At 31.5% G+C, this 18877-nt stretch overlaps 1 protein-coding gene across 1 annotated transcript in view; it reads right to left on the reverse strand.

Annotated features, from left to right (window-relative positions):
* Positions 1 to 1471: 1471 nt before the first annotated feature.
* LOC145675796 (knirps-related protein-like) overlaps positions 1472 to 18877 on the reverse strand; it is a 56065-nt gene continuing 38659 nt past the window's right edge. The window contains exon 3 of the mRNA XM_081746498.1: positions 1472 to 5793. Within this exon, the coding sequence (XP_081602624.1) occupies positions 4708 to 5793 (1086 nt within the window). The 3' untranslated portion in view covers positions 1472 to 4707. The remainder of the gene's footprint in view (positions 5794 to 18877) is intronic.

Genomic DNA, 18877 nt, shown 5'->3' on the forward strand with positions numbered 1-18877 from the left:
TGTTATTCTGATGAGTCATTGTACTATATTGAAGAGTTAAATATTTTACACTATACGGTTCTGTATTACGCCTCTAAACGAAGTACTTTACGAGCACATATTTGCAAAATCATAAAATATACTCGAAATTCAATAAGAAAATATGTTTACAAATTTACTTTATTACGCATTTCAGTTTCATATACAGGGTGTTTCGAAAATAGAAACATAGCGAAACAAATAAAATTGAGGACAACACAAAAACAAAGCCCTCTTAATAGAAAAATAGAATGCAGTGACACAATTAATTCTATTATCTGTTTTGCATTTCACAGCGTAGAAAACTTGTAATAATAATAATAAACAATATTATAATTGACGGCATTATAATTCGTCATTCGATGGGATGAAAACATTTTAAGTTTTAATTTATAGGAACTGGCCTTGGTCCCAAAAAAACAACATTGAAATTCTGACTGTTTTCTTCTATATATATCAGAGCCATTAAACCATATTCATAAGATTAATAAATAACATATTTACTTACATAATCTTCGTCTAGAGATACTTTTTTTTTAATTATACTCGATTCAGAGAACATTTATGTATGTTTTGAAACGGAAATGAATTACTAAAGCGTATCATTTGGATTTTACAGAAAAAATATTTTGAAGCCCTATTTTCTACAAATAAAGAAAAATATATTGTGATTCATTGCACTGATTTCAATCTATCTTCATTAATTACTCAAATTTTATTTATATTGTTTTAATACATGTTGTACTTTGTTAATGAAGATATTTTCTCTTCTAATACACATTAATATTTAAATTTAGATAGTGTTAGTTTCTTGCAAGAATGATATTAAATACTTGCATAAATCTATTTTTGGAGGTCTACATGGAGGTCTTTCTTCTTCTTGTCAGTAAGTGACCATACCAAGTGTACTTAAAGCTAATAGAATTTGTATCATATTACAATTTAAATATCATTTAAAATAAATTTGCTTGAAAAATAGGGCTTCAGTTTTTATATTCGTACGACGAGTCTTTGAAATATTTTTAGGTAACATATAATTGTTGAATATATATTATTTGCTTGGAATGACAGTTGACCACGTATTATTGCAATATCACAACTTCTCTGTTTTAATAAAAACTGTTTCATTAAAAAAAATCTATTTAGGATGATTCAAAATTCTTCCAATAAATAAACATAAATATTAAGTTTGGGGCATGTACGAAAAATGCCTCCTAATACTTTAAATTTGTATAGCCTTTGAGCAACGTTGACACATTTTTAACACCAGTGTCATCTCTATCATGTTTTTCGAAAATATCAATTTATTAACATGTTTAAGATTCAAAACAAGCTAATGTTCGATAGTAACAGTATTCCAAAGCATTTATATAAGCATGGGAGGTAATTAAATATTTAATGAAAATTAGTTGTAGACAGATTTTAATTTTATAAATGCATTGCGGCTCGTATATTTTCTTAATGTTCAATTTATTGATGTTGTATATGATGAAAATAATATCACGTACAGTCTTGAGAAACCTACCCCGCTAACACTTTTTTGTTTAACAATGCATATATTAAGAGTTGCAACTACACCTTCATCGATATATTTTACATAGGTGCTTATTACAATTATTTTTCTATCAATTTTTATACAATTAAATCTTCTTTGGCGAAATTAGAAACATGAACTAGTTACTTCTTTATTGATCCACACGTATAATTTCCCAGTAAAATAAAATTTGACCCTTCGCTAAAATAACATTCTGATTTGACTATTGTTTTTCAATATACCTAGGTACGTAAATGAAAAACAATAACAACAATATAAAATACCTACGTAACTATATGAGTAAAGAACCCTCAAATTCAATGCAATTGAAATAAAAGGAGTGTTAATCCAGTAAGTATCTATATTATTTACAAATGAACTCATGAACTAAATTAGAGTCTAGACCTCAACAGGTTGCTCTGAAGCTTAAACAGACTGATGAAAGTGCAAGTGAAAATGATGGATGATCTAATTCAATAAAGATAATGAAAGACATGAAGAATCGTAAGAAATCCTATAGGCACCTTGTTGTTTACCAAAATGTTTCATGTCCTGAGTTTGAGCCAGAAGCTTTTCTTATGAAACTAACAAGAAATTAGTAATTAAAATAACATGAAGAGGTACTCAATTTTGAACTTACCAGAAGTATTGATATCAATATATTAGATAAATTATTTTTGTTAAATATTACCAAGTGTATTTGCAAGATAATGACTCGCTATAGACTTCTATTCAGTAAAAATTATATGGAAGTAACTTGATGATTTTATGTCTGTAACGAGTAGAAACTTCGTAGTATTGGAATGCTTATTGTTTCTAAAGTAACAAAGAAGTTGTGACATTACAATCAATATCTTAGTTAATGTTTCAAACAACATGGTGTCAAATCTGAATATAATATACAATATAAAAAATCTATAGAGTATTTAAAATGTCAAACATTGTATACACTTCGTTGATTTACTTTTAGACTAAAAATAAGTCTCCTTTATCGACTTTTTCTCCATAAAATTGACTCTGAATTAAGAGAAGTCAAAGCTTAATAAAGTTACCTAACATTTTAGGCAAAGGGAAAATAAATTAGAGAAACATTATAGTGTCGTGTTTTTGAACACATACACATAAATACTGGCCATACTACGTATTGTAGATTGTTTTACTCTTGAAATCTCAGACCAGCAGAGATTTCTATATTTCTGATTGGCAAATGTACTTTCATTGCTTTCCATTCTCTCTTTAGAATTCTATTATATATCGTGTAAATGCACACTACCGTTTGTTAAATAAGATATGATTATATAACACCAACTTGTAATAGTATGTACTACACTTAAGATTAAATTCCAAAGTCTGTTAGTAATTTTAACATTTATATAAAGATTTTTACATATTTGTCATTAGTCATTATAATACGTTGAAATAACAATTTTGTATTTCTTTTCATAAATAAATAATTTCAATACTCTTTAAAATTACAAGTATAGTAATATATGGACTTGTGGTTATCAACCTGTAAAACATAAATATTACACGAAAAAAAATAAATAATAGCAAGAACTAGGCTCATGGAAAATGTTTAAATGAGATTTTCTTTTTACAACTTTATAGTCTTGTTCATAAATAATCCCAGTTAGTTTCCTTTCACAGAAAATTAAGACATTGTTTTAAAAACAGATAGTTCTCAACAAACGAACAATGATAGGAGTTTTAAATCCATGATATTCCTCAGAACTAAGTATTGCAATAGGCTAAGTTTGTAGCCGAACTCTTGTTTCACGGAACAGGAAATCTTTCAACCACAAATTTACAGTTTAAGTTTAGGTCAGAAATATGAATTCCATAACCACGATGTTAAACAGTGCCGTACATTGTTTATTTCTGTGCTTCATGAAGGAACTCCATTATCTTCTATATTATATTCACAATAAAATTATAGTAAACTATATGTACGTATTAAGATTAATAGCATCTCAATACATTTTCAAGGTTATAAAAAATCGAAACTTACCATGCGAATAAATTTTTATCACAATAAACTTGTAGTAATGCTTGGAAGTATACAAAGTTAGAAGAAAAATTTGTTCAAGGGATTACAACAGGAAATAATTGACTTAGTTGTACAGCGTTCATCAAATAGTATCAGCATTGTTATATAGAAGTAATGTTCTTCCTAAATATATAGAGCCGTATGTAACTAATTATCAAATTTGAGGACTTTCTAAATCGCGGGTTAAAGATTATAATTACGAGTACCATTAAGTACCATTCAAGTTTTAGCTTTAATAAGATTAAGCCAGGCTTCGCCAACTGGTGTGTCTGTAATACAACAGAATTAACTATAATGTTAAAACAACAAACCTTGGACTAATCTAATTTTGTTTCATTTCTTCTGATTCTGTGCTCAATGATTTTAATTCAACAATGGAATTCCCTAATGTTTTGATACAATTTTACATTTTTTTTATAGAATCTACTAGTATGGTCAATCATAATCAGTCTTATATCCAATATTAACATAGTTTTGTATACTTCGCTTAATAATCAAAACTTTTATGTTCAACTAATATATTATGTACATTTGCCATCCAGAAATACTCTATCTTAGATTAATGTATATATTTATCATCTTCCTTTCGTAAAACAGAGAAAAAAAGACTATTAGAAAATTCTGCTTGGAGCAAACTTTTGCCATTATTTTAAGGTCACTTAACTCTTTCTTACTATTATTGTCATTCATAATCCTTGCTTCTTATTGCTTCATATTTTTACTTCCTAAGAAGTGTTTTATTGTACTTATTTCTTGTATATATATCATGTTGATCAAATTACCACATTTGCAGATAATGTATACTACAACATGATGTCATATAAGCAACGCACACACATATAACTTTATCCTTTATACCACCTGACTTGCAAAACGTAACTATTTCTATATAATAATATAGTATACATCTGTTTCATGAAGCAAACTAATTTTTTTTTGGTATGAACAGTAGACAAAAATAACTAATATAATCCCCCTATTTAACAAATGTTTTAAACAAATGTATCCCCTAAAATTACCACAGAGTGGATGTACATTTATTGAACACTTCATGAGATAATTTTAATTCTGTCCCTCTATTCGTACTCGGGATCAGAAATGTTTAAATTCAAGTTTTTGTTGTTAAGTCTAACGGCGTGCCTTCTCTTTCTTCATCACTTTTCATTGCACTGTCATTTTCATCACCACTATTTTCTTCATTATTCACTTCACTGATGTCTTCTTGATCAACTATTTCTTGTTTCGCTTCACTCGAACACTTCGCCTTCTTCATCGAAAGATCAATCGGACTATTTTCATCATCGTCCTCATCATCATCTTGATCATCTTCACTATGTTCCAGTTGACGGTGATGTGGTTGTTGTTGATGATGATGATGTCTCGATTGAAGCTCGGGACTTTCCCTACTAAACCCGCTAGGTGGTGATGGTGAAGATTCATGATTTAGTGCTGCCGCTTTTTGAGATTGCAGAATAGCGTCCAAGTACACTCTTTTACTATACAGATCATTAGGTTTGGGGGGATAAAGGTAACTTGCAGGAGGTGGAAACAAAAATTTTTGTTGTGCTGCTGCGGCTGTTGAAAATGCTGATGGTAAGAATGCAGGTGGTATAACTGGTGCTATTGACGACAAAGAGGCAAATTGTAACGGCATGAAGAAGTCTTTCGGATCACAGAATTGACCCATACCGGGAATTGATGATGGCGTAGCACCATTTGGTTTTGGTAACCCTAATCCTCTATGATGAAGCCCACTAACACTACTACCGATGGCCAACCGATTGTCACTTACTTCAACGGATGAATCTGAATTATGTGATTCTGGTGAACTAACGGATGGTGATGTAGAATTCTTGTATTCATCTGAGTCCTCTTTGGAGGCAGCACGTAAAAGTCCTTGCGGCACAGAGAGCAATCGAGGATCTCTACCAACATCTGGTGATAACATTCCAGCAGCAGCTTTGTTTTGAAAGCTTGGGTCCATATTTGCCTGCTCTTGTAGAAGACAGTGGATTTTAAACCAATTGGATCGGCGTCCATATCGAGAACCACTCTTTGACATCCCAACCATGAGGCACTTACGTAAGCGACACGCTTTGCAAGACGTCCTGTTCTTCTTGTTAATAACACATTGTCCATTGTTTTTGCACTCTGATATGGAGGATAAATTGTTATATGAGCGACCGAAGAAGGACTGAAATGAGAAAAAGAGAATAATGTTAGTGCTTATGAATCAACATAAATTTAGCTAATCAAAATTTCACATCTAGATCTGTGTCTACTTTGTCGCAAGTGACAAACACGTTTCATGCTGGTTCCAATTTTTTTACATTTTGCTGCTTCATAGCCTGAGTTACAACTAAGAATTAGTATACAAATGTTCAAATACAACTACAATTACAATTAGTTACAGGAATAATTAAATCTTTAGATAATATCTTTATTTCAAATTGCATCCTGTATCAGCAACTAAAAAGAAGATCTCCCACTCTTCTCTCTCACTTAAATTTGATATGCATTCTCTTTACAGTAGACGTGTTCTTATTCAACAAATATATTTGTACAAAACAGTAAATTCAGTGGAAGATAATTGTAATTTACTCCAATGTATTAATTTCAATATCCCAAAACGATCATTGCGTAAGAATTTAGTATTTAACATAATGAGATCTGACATTACAATCCACCAGGAGTCATTCATAGTTAGAGCTTGTAAAAAATTCAATCAGTTGGTTTCATCAGTTCTGGATCTTGACTTCTGTTATCCTATCTCTGTATATTTACGTACTCTCAAAAATAATATCTTGAAGTGACATTATGTATGGAATAGCAATAAATTAAGTAAGAAGTGTTACCTCTATGAATTTTGAACTTGTACTGGAGACTATTTTTCATATTTTTAATTTTTTTAAATATTTATACTACTAATATTTTAATTTTGTTTTTATTATTTAACTTTTATTTTTTTCCTTCTTTACTTGTATAATCTTTTTTCTTTCACTATATAGATATATATGTATTTTATGTGTAATTATATGACTATACCAATGTTCCTCTGTAAATGGAGTTTGGCTCTGTAGAGGACTATTATAAATAAATAAATAAATAAATAAACGTGTTACTACTATTGTTTTTTCTTGATTTATTTTCTTCTTACACTTCTTATAATTTGCTACTTATTCTTTTGTTATTTTCACGTTTAGTTAGAATTTTCTTTTCTTTATAGTCTTATTTTTTATGTAGGTTTACTTCAACTTCCCGTTATTGAAGTTTCATTTTGAATTTTCAGTAAACAGAATGTGTAAGCCATTGGACTTATCGTAACGGAGACAACAGTCAATGAACAAAACGAAGTCGTGCAAGAAAGTTATAATATTGTTTATTACTCCTACCGCCCTACTTACGTATGAAAAGATTCCTCGTCTTACAGTTGGACCCAAAATATAAATGTTAAGTATGAATGGCATTTTATCCAGATAACTAATAAATTTATATGCAATAATTTTTATTACGGTAGTAATTAATACACGAATACCAGAAATAACTGTAGAAAGAATTCTTGCATTTGGTTTTGAAATAATTATGAAACCCATTTAACATAATTTGATGGGACCAATAGTACTTCCGTTGAACAAAAATTTGCTTAAAGCGGAATCAGGGTTGTTTGACATAGTACAGTATTGTATATTCGCATGCAAATCTCAACTGGTAGATGTCTCTTAATTGTACAGTACAGTACAGTACAGGACATGTGCTAAAAATAAACAGGGATGGCGGGGTAGTCGGTAAGTATAGTCAAGAGCCAATGCATCGTAACAAAGAACTTACGCTTTGATAAATAACTGTTAGACCAAAACAAATACTATACCCATTGTTGGTGTTTTAAAATGGGTCATACACAAATAAAGTCTTTTTTATCAATTCTGATAACCTGAAAATTCGGTAAATGGGGATTCGGTTAAATGAGACTGTAGTGTGCTGGTGATTTTCTTTTTTAAAATTTTCATGCTCTAAGAGAAGACTTTAAAACTCACATTTTCACTTCCTTTATCCTAATATATAATACAGGTTTCAAATAACATTTAAAATAAAGAATTTGAATTTAAAATTATATATATGTGGGGTAAAGGGAAAAACAAGGAATGTCCATGTGTCTGCTTTAACGGGTGCTTTAACAGTGTTGATGATTCTTGGTACTATTTGTCTGTATATGCCATGCATGGGGCAAATGTAGATGTCGAAATGTCCAAGGAAAGGGGCAAAAGATTTCACTAACCCTATTCATTTTGTACGCGGTTTTCAATATTAAAGCGTAGTTTTCTCGAAAATAGTTTTGTGACATTCCTTCTTTTTTCCCCTTACCCTTCATTTTGACTTTCTATAGCAATATAGATAGTATGCACTATTATAGTTACACACTTTTCCTAACTGTTCCGAGATACACAGATCAAAAAGTATATGAAGCGAAGATTTAAAATACAAAGATCTTTCATATATTACAGAATTCTGTGTAGAACTGGCAGTGGCGTAGGCAAACACTTTCAGAGTCTTAACCTCCCTTCTACAAGGCATTATAGAAAAGTGCACATTTATTGTGTTACGACATATATATATATATATATATATATATATATATATATATATATATATATATATATATATATATATATATATATATATATATATATACCGAAGATCGCGCGTGTCCTTAAAAGATACAAGATTGAGTGCTAGAATCCCCCTTGACGAATATCTGCGGACCCAACTGAATTTTTAAAATTTTAATCTCAATGACACATAGGAACAATAAACAGTATACCTCAATATATCTAACTGAAATATGTAAATATATTAATTAACCAAGTGAACTCTTTGTAGTGCATAAAATTATTTCCAGTAATCCTAGAAGATAAAAATCATCAAAATATATAATTTCACACAGAGAATATTATCTCAGGCGCTTTGATGCATTGACATGTAGAGCTTATTTGAATGAGTCATAAATAAATAATTGGCTTTTCAAGAAGATTAGCTGATGTGAGGACCACAAAAAAGGAGTAAACCTTTAAAAGCACTCTTGCTTTTATTAATGACCATTTCATTTAACATTGACAAACTTACCAAAATACTCATTGTAATTAATCGGCCACATTAAGCGTGTAATTTAAAGAATTCTTATTGCTTCTCCGTATTCGTGTGAAAACGTTTAAGTTGTTAAGTTCAGTATTTCTTATTCGTGAATTAAAACTTACATGTTGTCTTTTGGTGATCGTGAAACCTGTAGTAAAAGTGTTTAGCTCTAAAGTTACAAAGATGCCTTAATAATGCTTGTAATAAATTAAAGTAATGAAAGAATTAAGACCTCTGGTTTTTCATTCAGGTTGGGTATTTTTTAATGTTAACGTTTTAAATACCAGCGAATCATTAAAGTGCAAAACCTAAAAAAGAATTTCATCTAAATGAAAGAAAAGACTTTTTTGTGTTGTAATCATGATCTGAAATTTCTATTGATATTTAAGAATTAATATTGCTTTTCTTTCCATCTTGAATTTCAAAGTTGGTATGAAAAACCAAACCTATTGTCATTATGCAAATGAGGTATTACCAGTTTGTTTCTTTTATGAGTTTTGTTCCAAAGACTTTATTTTTTTTATTATTTTTGTAAACAAGCACCTTTCACTACTGAAGATATAGTATAGGATAAGTTCAAACAGTCTCAGAACGAGAATGAAGCTAGCTTTTGTATTAAAGACTTCCCGAAAGAGGTGAAAGTAACTCTAAGTGATGCTCATCTATCCAGTTTTTTTTTTTTTTCGTTTCGTACGGTTGAAACTTATTGACAAAAGAGAAATCTTTGTATTTCACCTTTTACCTCTGATTTCTTGGATGACAAATATGTATTGAAATAGAAATAAGCCGACTAAAATTAATATTATAAGGTAAAAATTGCTCCCATCTTTATGGGAGTCTTTGGTACAAGTGTAATCGGCTTCGATTCTTGGAGCGTGCACAAATTTTTAACGTTAGCCCAGCATTGTGTGGCAATTGGAAAGCTACTTGAACTAGGAGGTAGCGAACTCCGGTCTAGAAAGCCAGAAATACTGGCGATAGGAGCTGGTGCGATGAGTGTATATCACATATTACGCAACAAAAAGATCGTCTTGTCAACCTTATCATGCTGTAAAACCACATAGTTTAATGTGGTATAATTTAAATTAGTCTATAAGAAATAGTATGACAATTGAAGTTTATTCCACATTACAGTAAGCTTTTGCTGGCTACGTAATGTCATAACTATGCCAGATAGCAGATTCAATTTCCAAAGTAACTTCTATAACAGACCCTGTAGATATCAACCAGCTGCACATTGGACATTCTCCGTCACGAGAATTATGGGTAAAGCATGGAATACTCTCTTCTGCAAGTATATTGTGCATAATTTATACAGGTAACAGTTAGGTTCCAAAGAAGTGTGCTACATATGAAACTTAGTGGCTTTGTCTTGTATTGATTCTCTTTTGTCTAAACTGTAAAGCTAAGGAATGTAAGGAGACATAGTGCATGGAAAAACTTCATTTTAACATTCATACTATAAGGAATCAAAAATACAACTTTTAGAACCTTGCTTTCGCGTTGTCACTGGAAGTGACGAAATTACTTGGTTCATCATTGGATTTGAATTCTATTCGTAAACAGATTATTTATTAAGTACTAAAATTAAAAGTAAATTACTATGGACCAAAATCTACTGCAAACATGGGAAATTGCAAGTACCTGATACCTACTCCTTAACTAGTATCTGAATATAAACTTAATATCACACATCGTTTAACTTTCTACAATGTTTATATTTTAAACTGAGATTAGAAACACAAAAAATTCATAACATAAAATTATATTTATTTTATAAAGTTCCAGTTCGTGCGGGAATTACATGTTTATTTCGTAGTCTTATTCCGAAAATTTTATTATTATTATTATTATTATTATTATTATTATTATTATTATTATTATTATTATTATTATTATTATTATTATTATTATTATTGTAAAGAAGTACCTTAGATTTACTTTTGTGGGAATGCATCACCCAATGCCATTGTGTATATATTGGTTATTAATATTTATGGGAAGTGACTTCACTATATTATTTTGTTCGAATAATCCTACAGCGTATTTATATATATTTTTTAAAACGTCAAGATTTAAATGAGAACTTATCAAGTAATTATAAGAACATACCATGCCCTTCATATATGAAATTTCCGTCCTCCTCCCTCAGGCAACAAATCGTCGAATGTTCATAAATAATATATTCTGTATTGCTAATTTATTCTGCATATAATGGTCTTAGTTTTGTTGATTTAGGGCTTTTTGCGACTGATCTACGGATTTTAAATACTAATTTTGTATTTTACTAAAAATCTGCCCGATAAGCTAAAGATTAAGGAGTTTTGTGTGTGCTTTCAGGTGATCAGTATCAATTTTAGTTCATGGTTTATCGGGCTGCCTCATGGTTAAAAGACTAGTGTTACATAGTTTGATGATGAGGCCTCGGGTCTATTCCCATTGGGAGCTTATTTTGTTTTCCACGTTAAATTGTACGTCCATATTTCGGTGTTGAATAGAGATGCAAAACTCCAAAGTAATTGCTCAATCCATGGCCCAATCCATCAAGTGGTTATCTTTTCTTCCACACCAGTTATTTGTAACAAGTTCAATCTTCAATGACTTCTTATCTTCGTTGTTACTTTTTGTGATACTTATGGTTAGCTTTTTCTTTGCAATAATTCTGGCATTTGGCTCGTGTAATGATAGAACTTCATTTAAAAAAATGCTTAGTCTCTATAGTTCTTCCGTTTCCTTCATCATAATATATTTTTCAACCCTTATATTAATATAGCTACATCACTCTCCATTTCCCACACTTCATTTCCGAGTACACATTCGTATTAGACGTGATCGTATTAGATATTCCAAAATCTAAACTTACAATAATCCAAAGATCACTCATGTACATGCTACCTACTAAATTCGACATATTTCCATATCATTACCGCTGAAAGAATTTTCCAAACCAAATTGTGCAAAATTAAATTCTAAGTATTGTTACATCAATGTTAGTTAATTTATTATGTTAATCTTTATGATAATTTATTATGTTAGTTAATTTATTTTGTTGTATTATTTATTTTCCCTGTTGTTTTGGTTGCAAATTTTAGTGTAAAATGGTCAAGGTATATCTGGAATTATACAAATATATAATTAAAATGTTGGATAATTATATTTTTTTTCGTTTTAATGTTCTCAAACAATCAAAATTACATCGTGTAAAATTATATAACTTCATTATTCAGAAAAAGAAAAATGGATACTTAAACACTGTACATTCTAAGTTTTCTTCCGTTAAGTATATATATAAAACTTGTCCCTTTAAACCAACCTTAAGCAATATATATATACAGGGTGGGCCATTTTAATTAATCCACGGAAATATCTGAAAAATGATAAAACATAGAAGAAATGTTTCAAGTACACGTTATATATTGCTAAGGGGGAAAACCAATTCCGCCAAAAGTACCCCTTCCCGCCCCCCGTAAATGGGGGTAACGGGGGGTAACTTTGAAATGTCAAATGGGAACATGGGTCGAGTAATACCTCGTTCGAAAGGTCTTGGAAAACTAAGAAACGCTGTACCAAAATATGTTCCATATTGTGCACCGGTTTCAAAATGGCCGCCATGATATGGTTCGGAAACTCCAGTACCCGTAGTGTGAAAACCATGGAAGGTAAATGAATGGAACAAAATTGAAATACGTAAATATCATAGGGCATATCGAACGGTGTGGTTCCTGTGATCCCAGTGACCTCCCTAAAGGGGTCTTGGGGGCTAACTTCAAAATTTCAAATAGTAACATGAGTCGAGTGGTACCTCGTTCGATAAATCTTGCAAAATCTAACATATTGCATGAGAAAACGATTGATGAGAAATGGCAGTGTTCTCAAAAGGCCGCCGAAGCATAGTATCCGTGTCAGAGAAAAGGTTTAGTACCCGTAGTATGAAAGCGATTGGAGATAAATCAACAAAAGAAAAACTGGAGTAGCTAACTGACGTAAGGCACATCGAGAGGTGTTGTCGGGGTGACTCCAAGGGCCAACTGAAAGGTATCCGGGGCCAACTTGAAAATTTCAAATAGCAGCTTGAAGCGAGTAACATCACGTTACATAGACAAATTAATATCAAATAGCTTCTGTAAGAACATTTTCGACATGAGACACCGTTTTCAAAATGATCGCAAAGACATGGTGACTGTGTCTAAGAAAACGTCTAGTGCCCATAGTATGAATACGGTTAGACATAAATGAAAATAACGAAAATTAAATAGGAAAACCACGGAGGCGTTCAAAGGCTCGAGAATAATACAACAGAGATAAAAATATTAGAGTGAAATTGCCATAATGTATAGAGACAAATCCAAGTCCTGCAAAATAATCTCTCCCTGCGCTCTGTATGTGAGTGGGGTGGAAAGTAAAGTGAAAGTTCAAACAAGAACTCTACTTTAATTCGTAAATTAAGGCTAACCTTACAAATTGGTATGGTGTGGTTAAAACATTTGTTTGTAAGGATGACGCTGTAGTGACTAAAAAAAGAGAAACTTTTATGCAATGCGTGCTGGTTATTCAGAAAGCATTTCGGGGATATACGTACACACCGTTTCGTCCCTCAAGCTCACAATATGATATGAATGCTAATAGTTAATCAAAATGTAACTGTGGCCATCCGCGTTAACTTAGTGCACTAATTCTCTATGCATGAAGTCTGCCTTCCAAACAGCATTGGGTAGGTCAAGCGTACGCCCGAACCGTTGTCCGGTCGGACATTGACATTTTGAAGTTAGCCCACAAGACCCCTTCAGGGAGGCCACTGGGATCACAGGGATTACATCATTCGATACGCCCTATGATATTTACGTATTTCAATTTTGTTCCATTCATTTACCTTCCATGGTTTTCATACTACGGGTACTGGAGTTTCCGAACCATATCATGGCGGCCATTTTGAAACTGGTGCACAATATGAAACATCTTTTGGTACAGCGTTACTTAGTTTTCCAAGACCTTTCGAACGAGGTATTACTCGACCCATGTTCCCATTTGACATTTCAAAGTTACCCCCCGTTACCCCCATTTACGGGGGGCGGGAAGGGGTACTTTTGGCGGAATTGGTTTTCCCCCTTAGCAATATATAACGTGTACTTGAAACATTTCTTCTATGTTTTATCATTTTTCAGATATTTCCGTGGATTAATTAAAATGGCCCACCCTGTATATATATATTGCTTAAGGTTGGTTTAAAGGGACAAGTTTTGCCGATGGATGTCCCAATGGTCTTCGTATTTTTCTCATGTATTTTCTACCTTTCACCAAAATTCACAATTTTTCTTATAAATTTCAATCTAGAGACTTCGAATTTTTAGAGAAGGAACTTCATAGCCTATCGAAGGCAACACTCTGTTCCGATTTTTTATTTATAACTTTCTTCATTGTTGAAATGGCTTAAATGTTGAAATTGGATATCCAAATCTTTAACAATATACTGTTTCAACAATGAAGAAAATTCTAAATAAAATATCAGCATGGATTGATGCCTTCGATAGGTTATGAAGTTCCTTCTCTAAAAATTCGAAGTCTCTAAGTTGAAACTTGTTAGAGAAATCGTGAATTTTCTTGAAAGATAAAAAATACATGAGAGAGATACTAGGACTATAGTGACATCTATCGGCTAAACTTGTTCCTTTAAACCAACTTAATGACTGAACATGAATGTCATTGGAGCACCTTATGCTCAGAATTTCCTGTTTTGTCACAGCATCACGAGCATGGGAATAAATTCCGGTCCAAGAAACCAGAAATAATTGTGTTAGAAGCTTATTTGTTCGTCACTTATCATTAATTTAAATATACATTATCGGATTAGCGAGATCGCGACTTTGCATGCTGATTACTTTGGGGTTTAGGAATAGTTTAGTGTAATAAATAAGTCAAAAGAGTAAGGTCCCGCCAGAAGTCCTAAACTATTGAACCTCACAAGCACGAGCTCTAAAAGTGATTAAGATGCATAAGTCCTAGAAATCATTAGCTGGTTTCTAAAACGTAGAAGTTCTAAAAGTTATTTACTTTCATACTTTTACAAGTCCTAGAGCATAGAAGTCCTGAACTTCAAAATATCTAAATTTTAGGACTTATGCTCATATTTATAGGGCTTCTGCACTTTAAGACTTATGAATATCACCCAAAGGATATGATTTTTTTTCCTGTCTCCAAGATCTTTAATGGTTCGTTGAAAGCCTACAGAGATATTATCTTAAGCGAATGCCGTTTCATATTCAGGTTTGCGTAAATGAGATACAGCCATTACATAAACTATATAGATTGTAATAGAAGATGCCGTGGAAATATGAGGAAAAAAGAATCAGTTTTTACTCTCACTTTTTTCTCAAGGTGATGTTGGCATATGGACCACTAGGTCAAATCAGGATCTTTTTCTCTTTCTTTTAGAAAATAATACTCTTTTCTTAAATACATATACTTCCCGTGTTTACGGAAACAATTGCACATCAGTGTTATATGTTATATGCATGGTAGCGTAACAGGTGAAATGATTTCACCTCCATTCTGCCTCATCTTCTTCTCTGCCTCCTACCATCAATGCTATTCTAGTTTCGCGCTCTGCTGATCAACCGAGAAAATCTAATTGGCGGGCAAAACGGTTAGATGTTGTCTTGTATTATTTTTTCGTGTTTGAAAAAAAAAAGAGATGTATATAAAAGGAGGGAGAATCATATCCGTGCGCATTTAACTTACATAAATCTGCTTTTCTTGTTCTTTTTCTAATTTAACAAATTGATAAATTAATTTCTTTATTATTCCTTGTAATTGAACTTCGTTGCTGAGAAAAGAACATCAATAGATTTTCTTTAAATAGTTTCCTGTTTCACTCTTTTTTCCCTTCTGTTGTTTTTATATGTTTGAACGTGTTTTTTGATTTTCCGGTAAATTAGAAAGTACAGTAAGTAAACAGTTGTAACCTTTTATACACTAGCTTTATCTAACCTGCTTTGGGATCAGCTAAAGGAAATAAAATTCTGAATAATAATAATAATAATAATAATAATAATAATAATAATAATAATAATAATAATGATAATCTCATATTATTTAAAATCTTAAGAAAATAAGGAAAATATAGCAAATAAGGCGAAACAAAAAATGTAAATAATAGAGCAATATCGCAATAGTAAAAGAAATATGCACATTGGGTTTTGTATTGGTTGTCCCTTACAAAGTTCGTGCATGTTCTATGAAAATTAAAATCAACGCACATGCGCAGTAATTAGTAGCAACAGTGAGAGATTACCTTCATTGTAATATAATAACCATTTTCATTATAAATTGTCTCAATTTGTGTATAGTTGATAATCAAAGTGAAATGACCAAAGCACAATTGGATCCAAGTGCTGAACTTGCTCAAAAATTCATTTTACACGGTTCAGCTCTTTTGCTTGATATGCAAGTCGATTTCGTTTTTTATATTTTCATGTACACCATATTGTAACGAATCAACAGATATGGCCTTGGGAGGATTTCTGACTTATTCTCTCCAAGTACATTAGAAGACTAGATTTCTTTTGTTCTGTAGGTATTGATTTTGGGTACTATATTTGCAAAAGATAAATTTGATACCTGTCAAACTCATGGTTTAGAAAAGCCAATAGCACGGAAGTCAACGTTGCTTCTGCTGCAATACTGTACGTCCTAACAAAATACTTTCTGTTTCGCTTCTTTATGAACACGCTCGTTATGTAATGACTAAATATCAGGTGTTAGATCACTACAAATGTGTTTTACTCATTCATATCAAAGTCGCCACTAAAATGATATTTAGAAAAATATTAAAGAATTCATAAATTGCAACATAGCAACATATTATACATCATAATACAGACAAAATGAGAAGATACTCAGTACCATAAAGGCTAGAGTCGGCACTTATATTAATTTTTAATTTTAATTTTTTTAAATTTTTTTTTACGATTTATGGACAAAAGCCTTTTACCGACCATACTAAATAGACATTTTCCTGAACACCTTTTACACTACTACAAAATAAAACAGCTGAATATTATAATGAAAAATATTACATTATAAGAAAATAAATATTTATACATGGTACTGTCGGTGCATGTAATCTATACAGATCGACTCCCAATGAATGAATTTAACTTTAGTTTTGACGTAGCCACCTGGGGAGATAATGAATTGGATGTTATTAGTTTGTAGGTATTAAATATGTGCTTATTAATTAAACATGAAAAGAATTCTAAGAGCTTTAGTAACTGAAAACCTTCACAGTTTATTACAAATGTTTATGTCATTAAAGAAATATTAATGAAGTACGAACAAAATATTATCCCTTGTAATACGTATTAAAATTCTCTCGCACAAACCAAATTCTATTTCTGGATGAGTCAAGGCAAATTAAACGATATCGAATTCCAGTCTAGAAAAAACAAGAAAGAATGGATAGGAGCTGAACTGTTCAGCATATGTTACTCAACTGGAAGCCGCCTAATTAGTCAGTGATATTATCCATCACGATTTCTTTTATTTTTTTTTATTTGTTTCAAAAAGTTAAAATGAACTAAAATGTTAGTTCATGTAGTAGTATTTTGATTTTATGAAACCATTTCGTTCTTGATAAAACATCTTTTAAATTATATTGTACGTTCAATGTCCTAAGATTTGAAGTATCTTTTGTAAGCTGCATTGCGTAATATGTAACAACCACTGGGCAGGGAAAAGACATTACAGTATAATGCTCAGTGATTTGGATGCATGGGTCTGAGAGTAACTTGATGCTGCCTAGCGTGATCAACTTGCATTTTCATCTTCTTTTGTTAAGAGTTTGTGAGAAAGGATTTTTTTTTTTAACTCAGGAGAGCGGAAATGAATTTCTTACGCTAGCTTGGACACGGTACACTAAAAAGAAAGGAAAATCTTCCTCTGCCTCCTCCCCTCTTTTGATATGTATCATTGTATGTGAGTACATGTAAAAGGTAGGCCATACGCACATACAGTCGTATATATATACAAATAACACAGTAAGAGGTCTAAACAATAGAAAAACGAAGAAAAGAAATAGAAAAAAGCAAATTATGCAAGCAAATGTGAAAATGTTATGTAATATCTGAACCCTCGCAGTGATACTATACTTATTTATCTTCAATGTATGTACATTAGAGTATGTAGGCTTTGGACCAGAAGGTTTCACTTGATATGCATTGACCGACAAATCAAGTTAATTCTCTTCTTTTTCTGTACAATTGTTCCAGATTCTTTCTTATTTACATACTGAAACCATACTATGAGTTCATCCTTAAATTCCATCTGAACATTTCATCTCGTGTCCATTACAATTAGACATATAATAACTCATATGAACACTGTTATTGATTTCTTGTAACCCGTACACAACAGATGATCTCGGACGTTTTAGATTAACTAACTCCGTACACATACGCTTATATCAATTGTCAGAAAGTCATTACCACTGCAATTAGTCAAAACATCCCAGAGTATTGCGATCCATTGGAAGTTTACCATAACTCATTCAGAATGCTACTAAATTGCCACGTTGTTTGATTCCCTTTCAGATCTACTAAATAAATGAAAATAACATCACAGCAAAATATTCAGTCTGTGCTATTGTGACTGGACAGCAAGTCGTGTAGTACCATGTAGGAATTTTTGCTGTATTCTGAGGTGGGTGAAGAACTTTGGAAAGACTGGTAATATATGCATATCGACCTGTTTGTGAAATAGATGTCCAACAACTGTCGGCAACTTACAAGTTATATTATATTTGAAAATAGCACTCAAAAATCAATTTGCCGTGTCTGGTGGATCGAACAATTATAATTTATGCGATACTTTGCAAATGAATACATATTCATGCTTATAAACTATTACAATAATAATAATTATTATTATTATTACGCCGCAAGTAGAAAATTCTATGAATATTTATTATTGGTTTTAATATATATATATATATATATATCGCAGTCTTTCATTTTATTTGCAGATTTCCTTCATTTGTAACGTTACTAATGTAAGATATATTAGTGATATCCTTCTGAGATCATATTATCATGTTTTTCCAAGTGATGTTATGTGTAATGTATCTCAAATGTTGATCGCTGAATTGTACCATTCGC

The sequence above is a fragment of the Thermobia domestica genome, chromosome 18 (assembly GCF_964235325.1).
Source record: "Thermobia domestica chromosome 18, izTheDome1.hap1.1, whole genome shotgun sequence".
Classification (NCBI taxonomy): Eukaryota; Metazoa; Arthropoda; class Insecta; order Zygentoma; family Lepismatidae; genus Thermobia; species Thermobia domestica.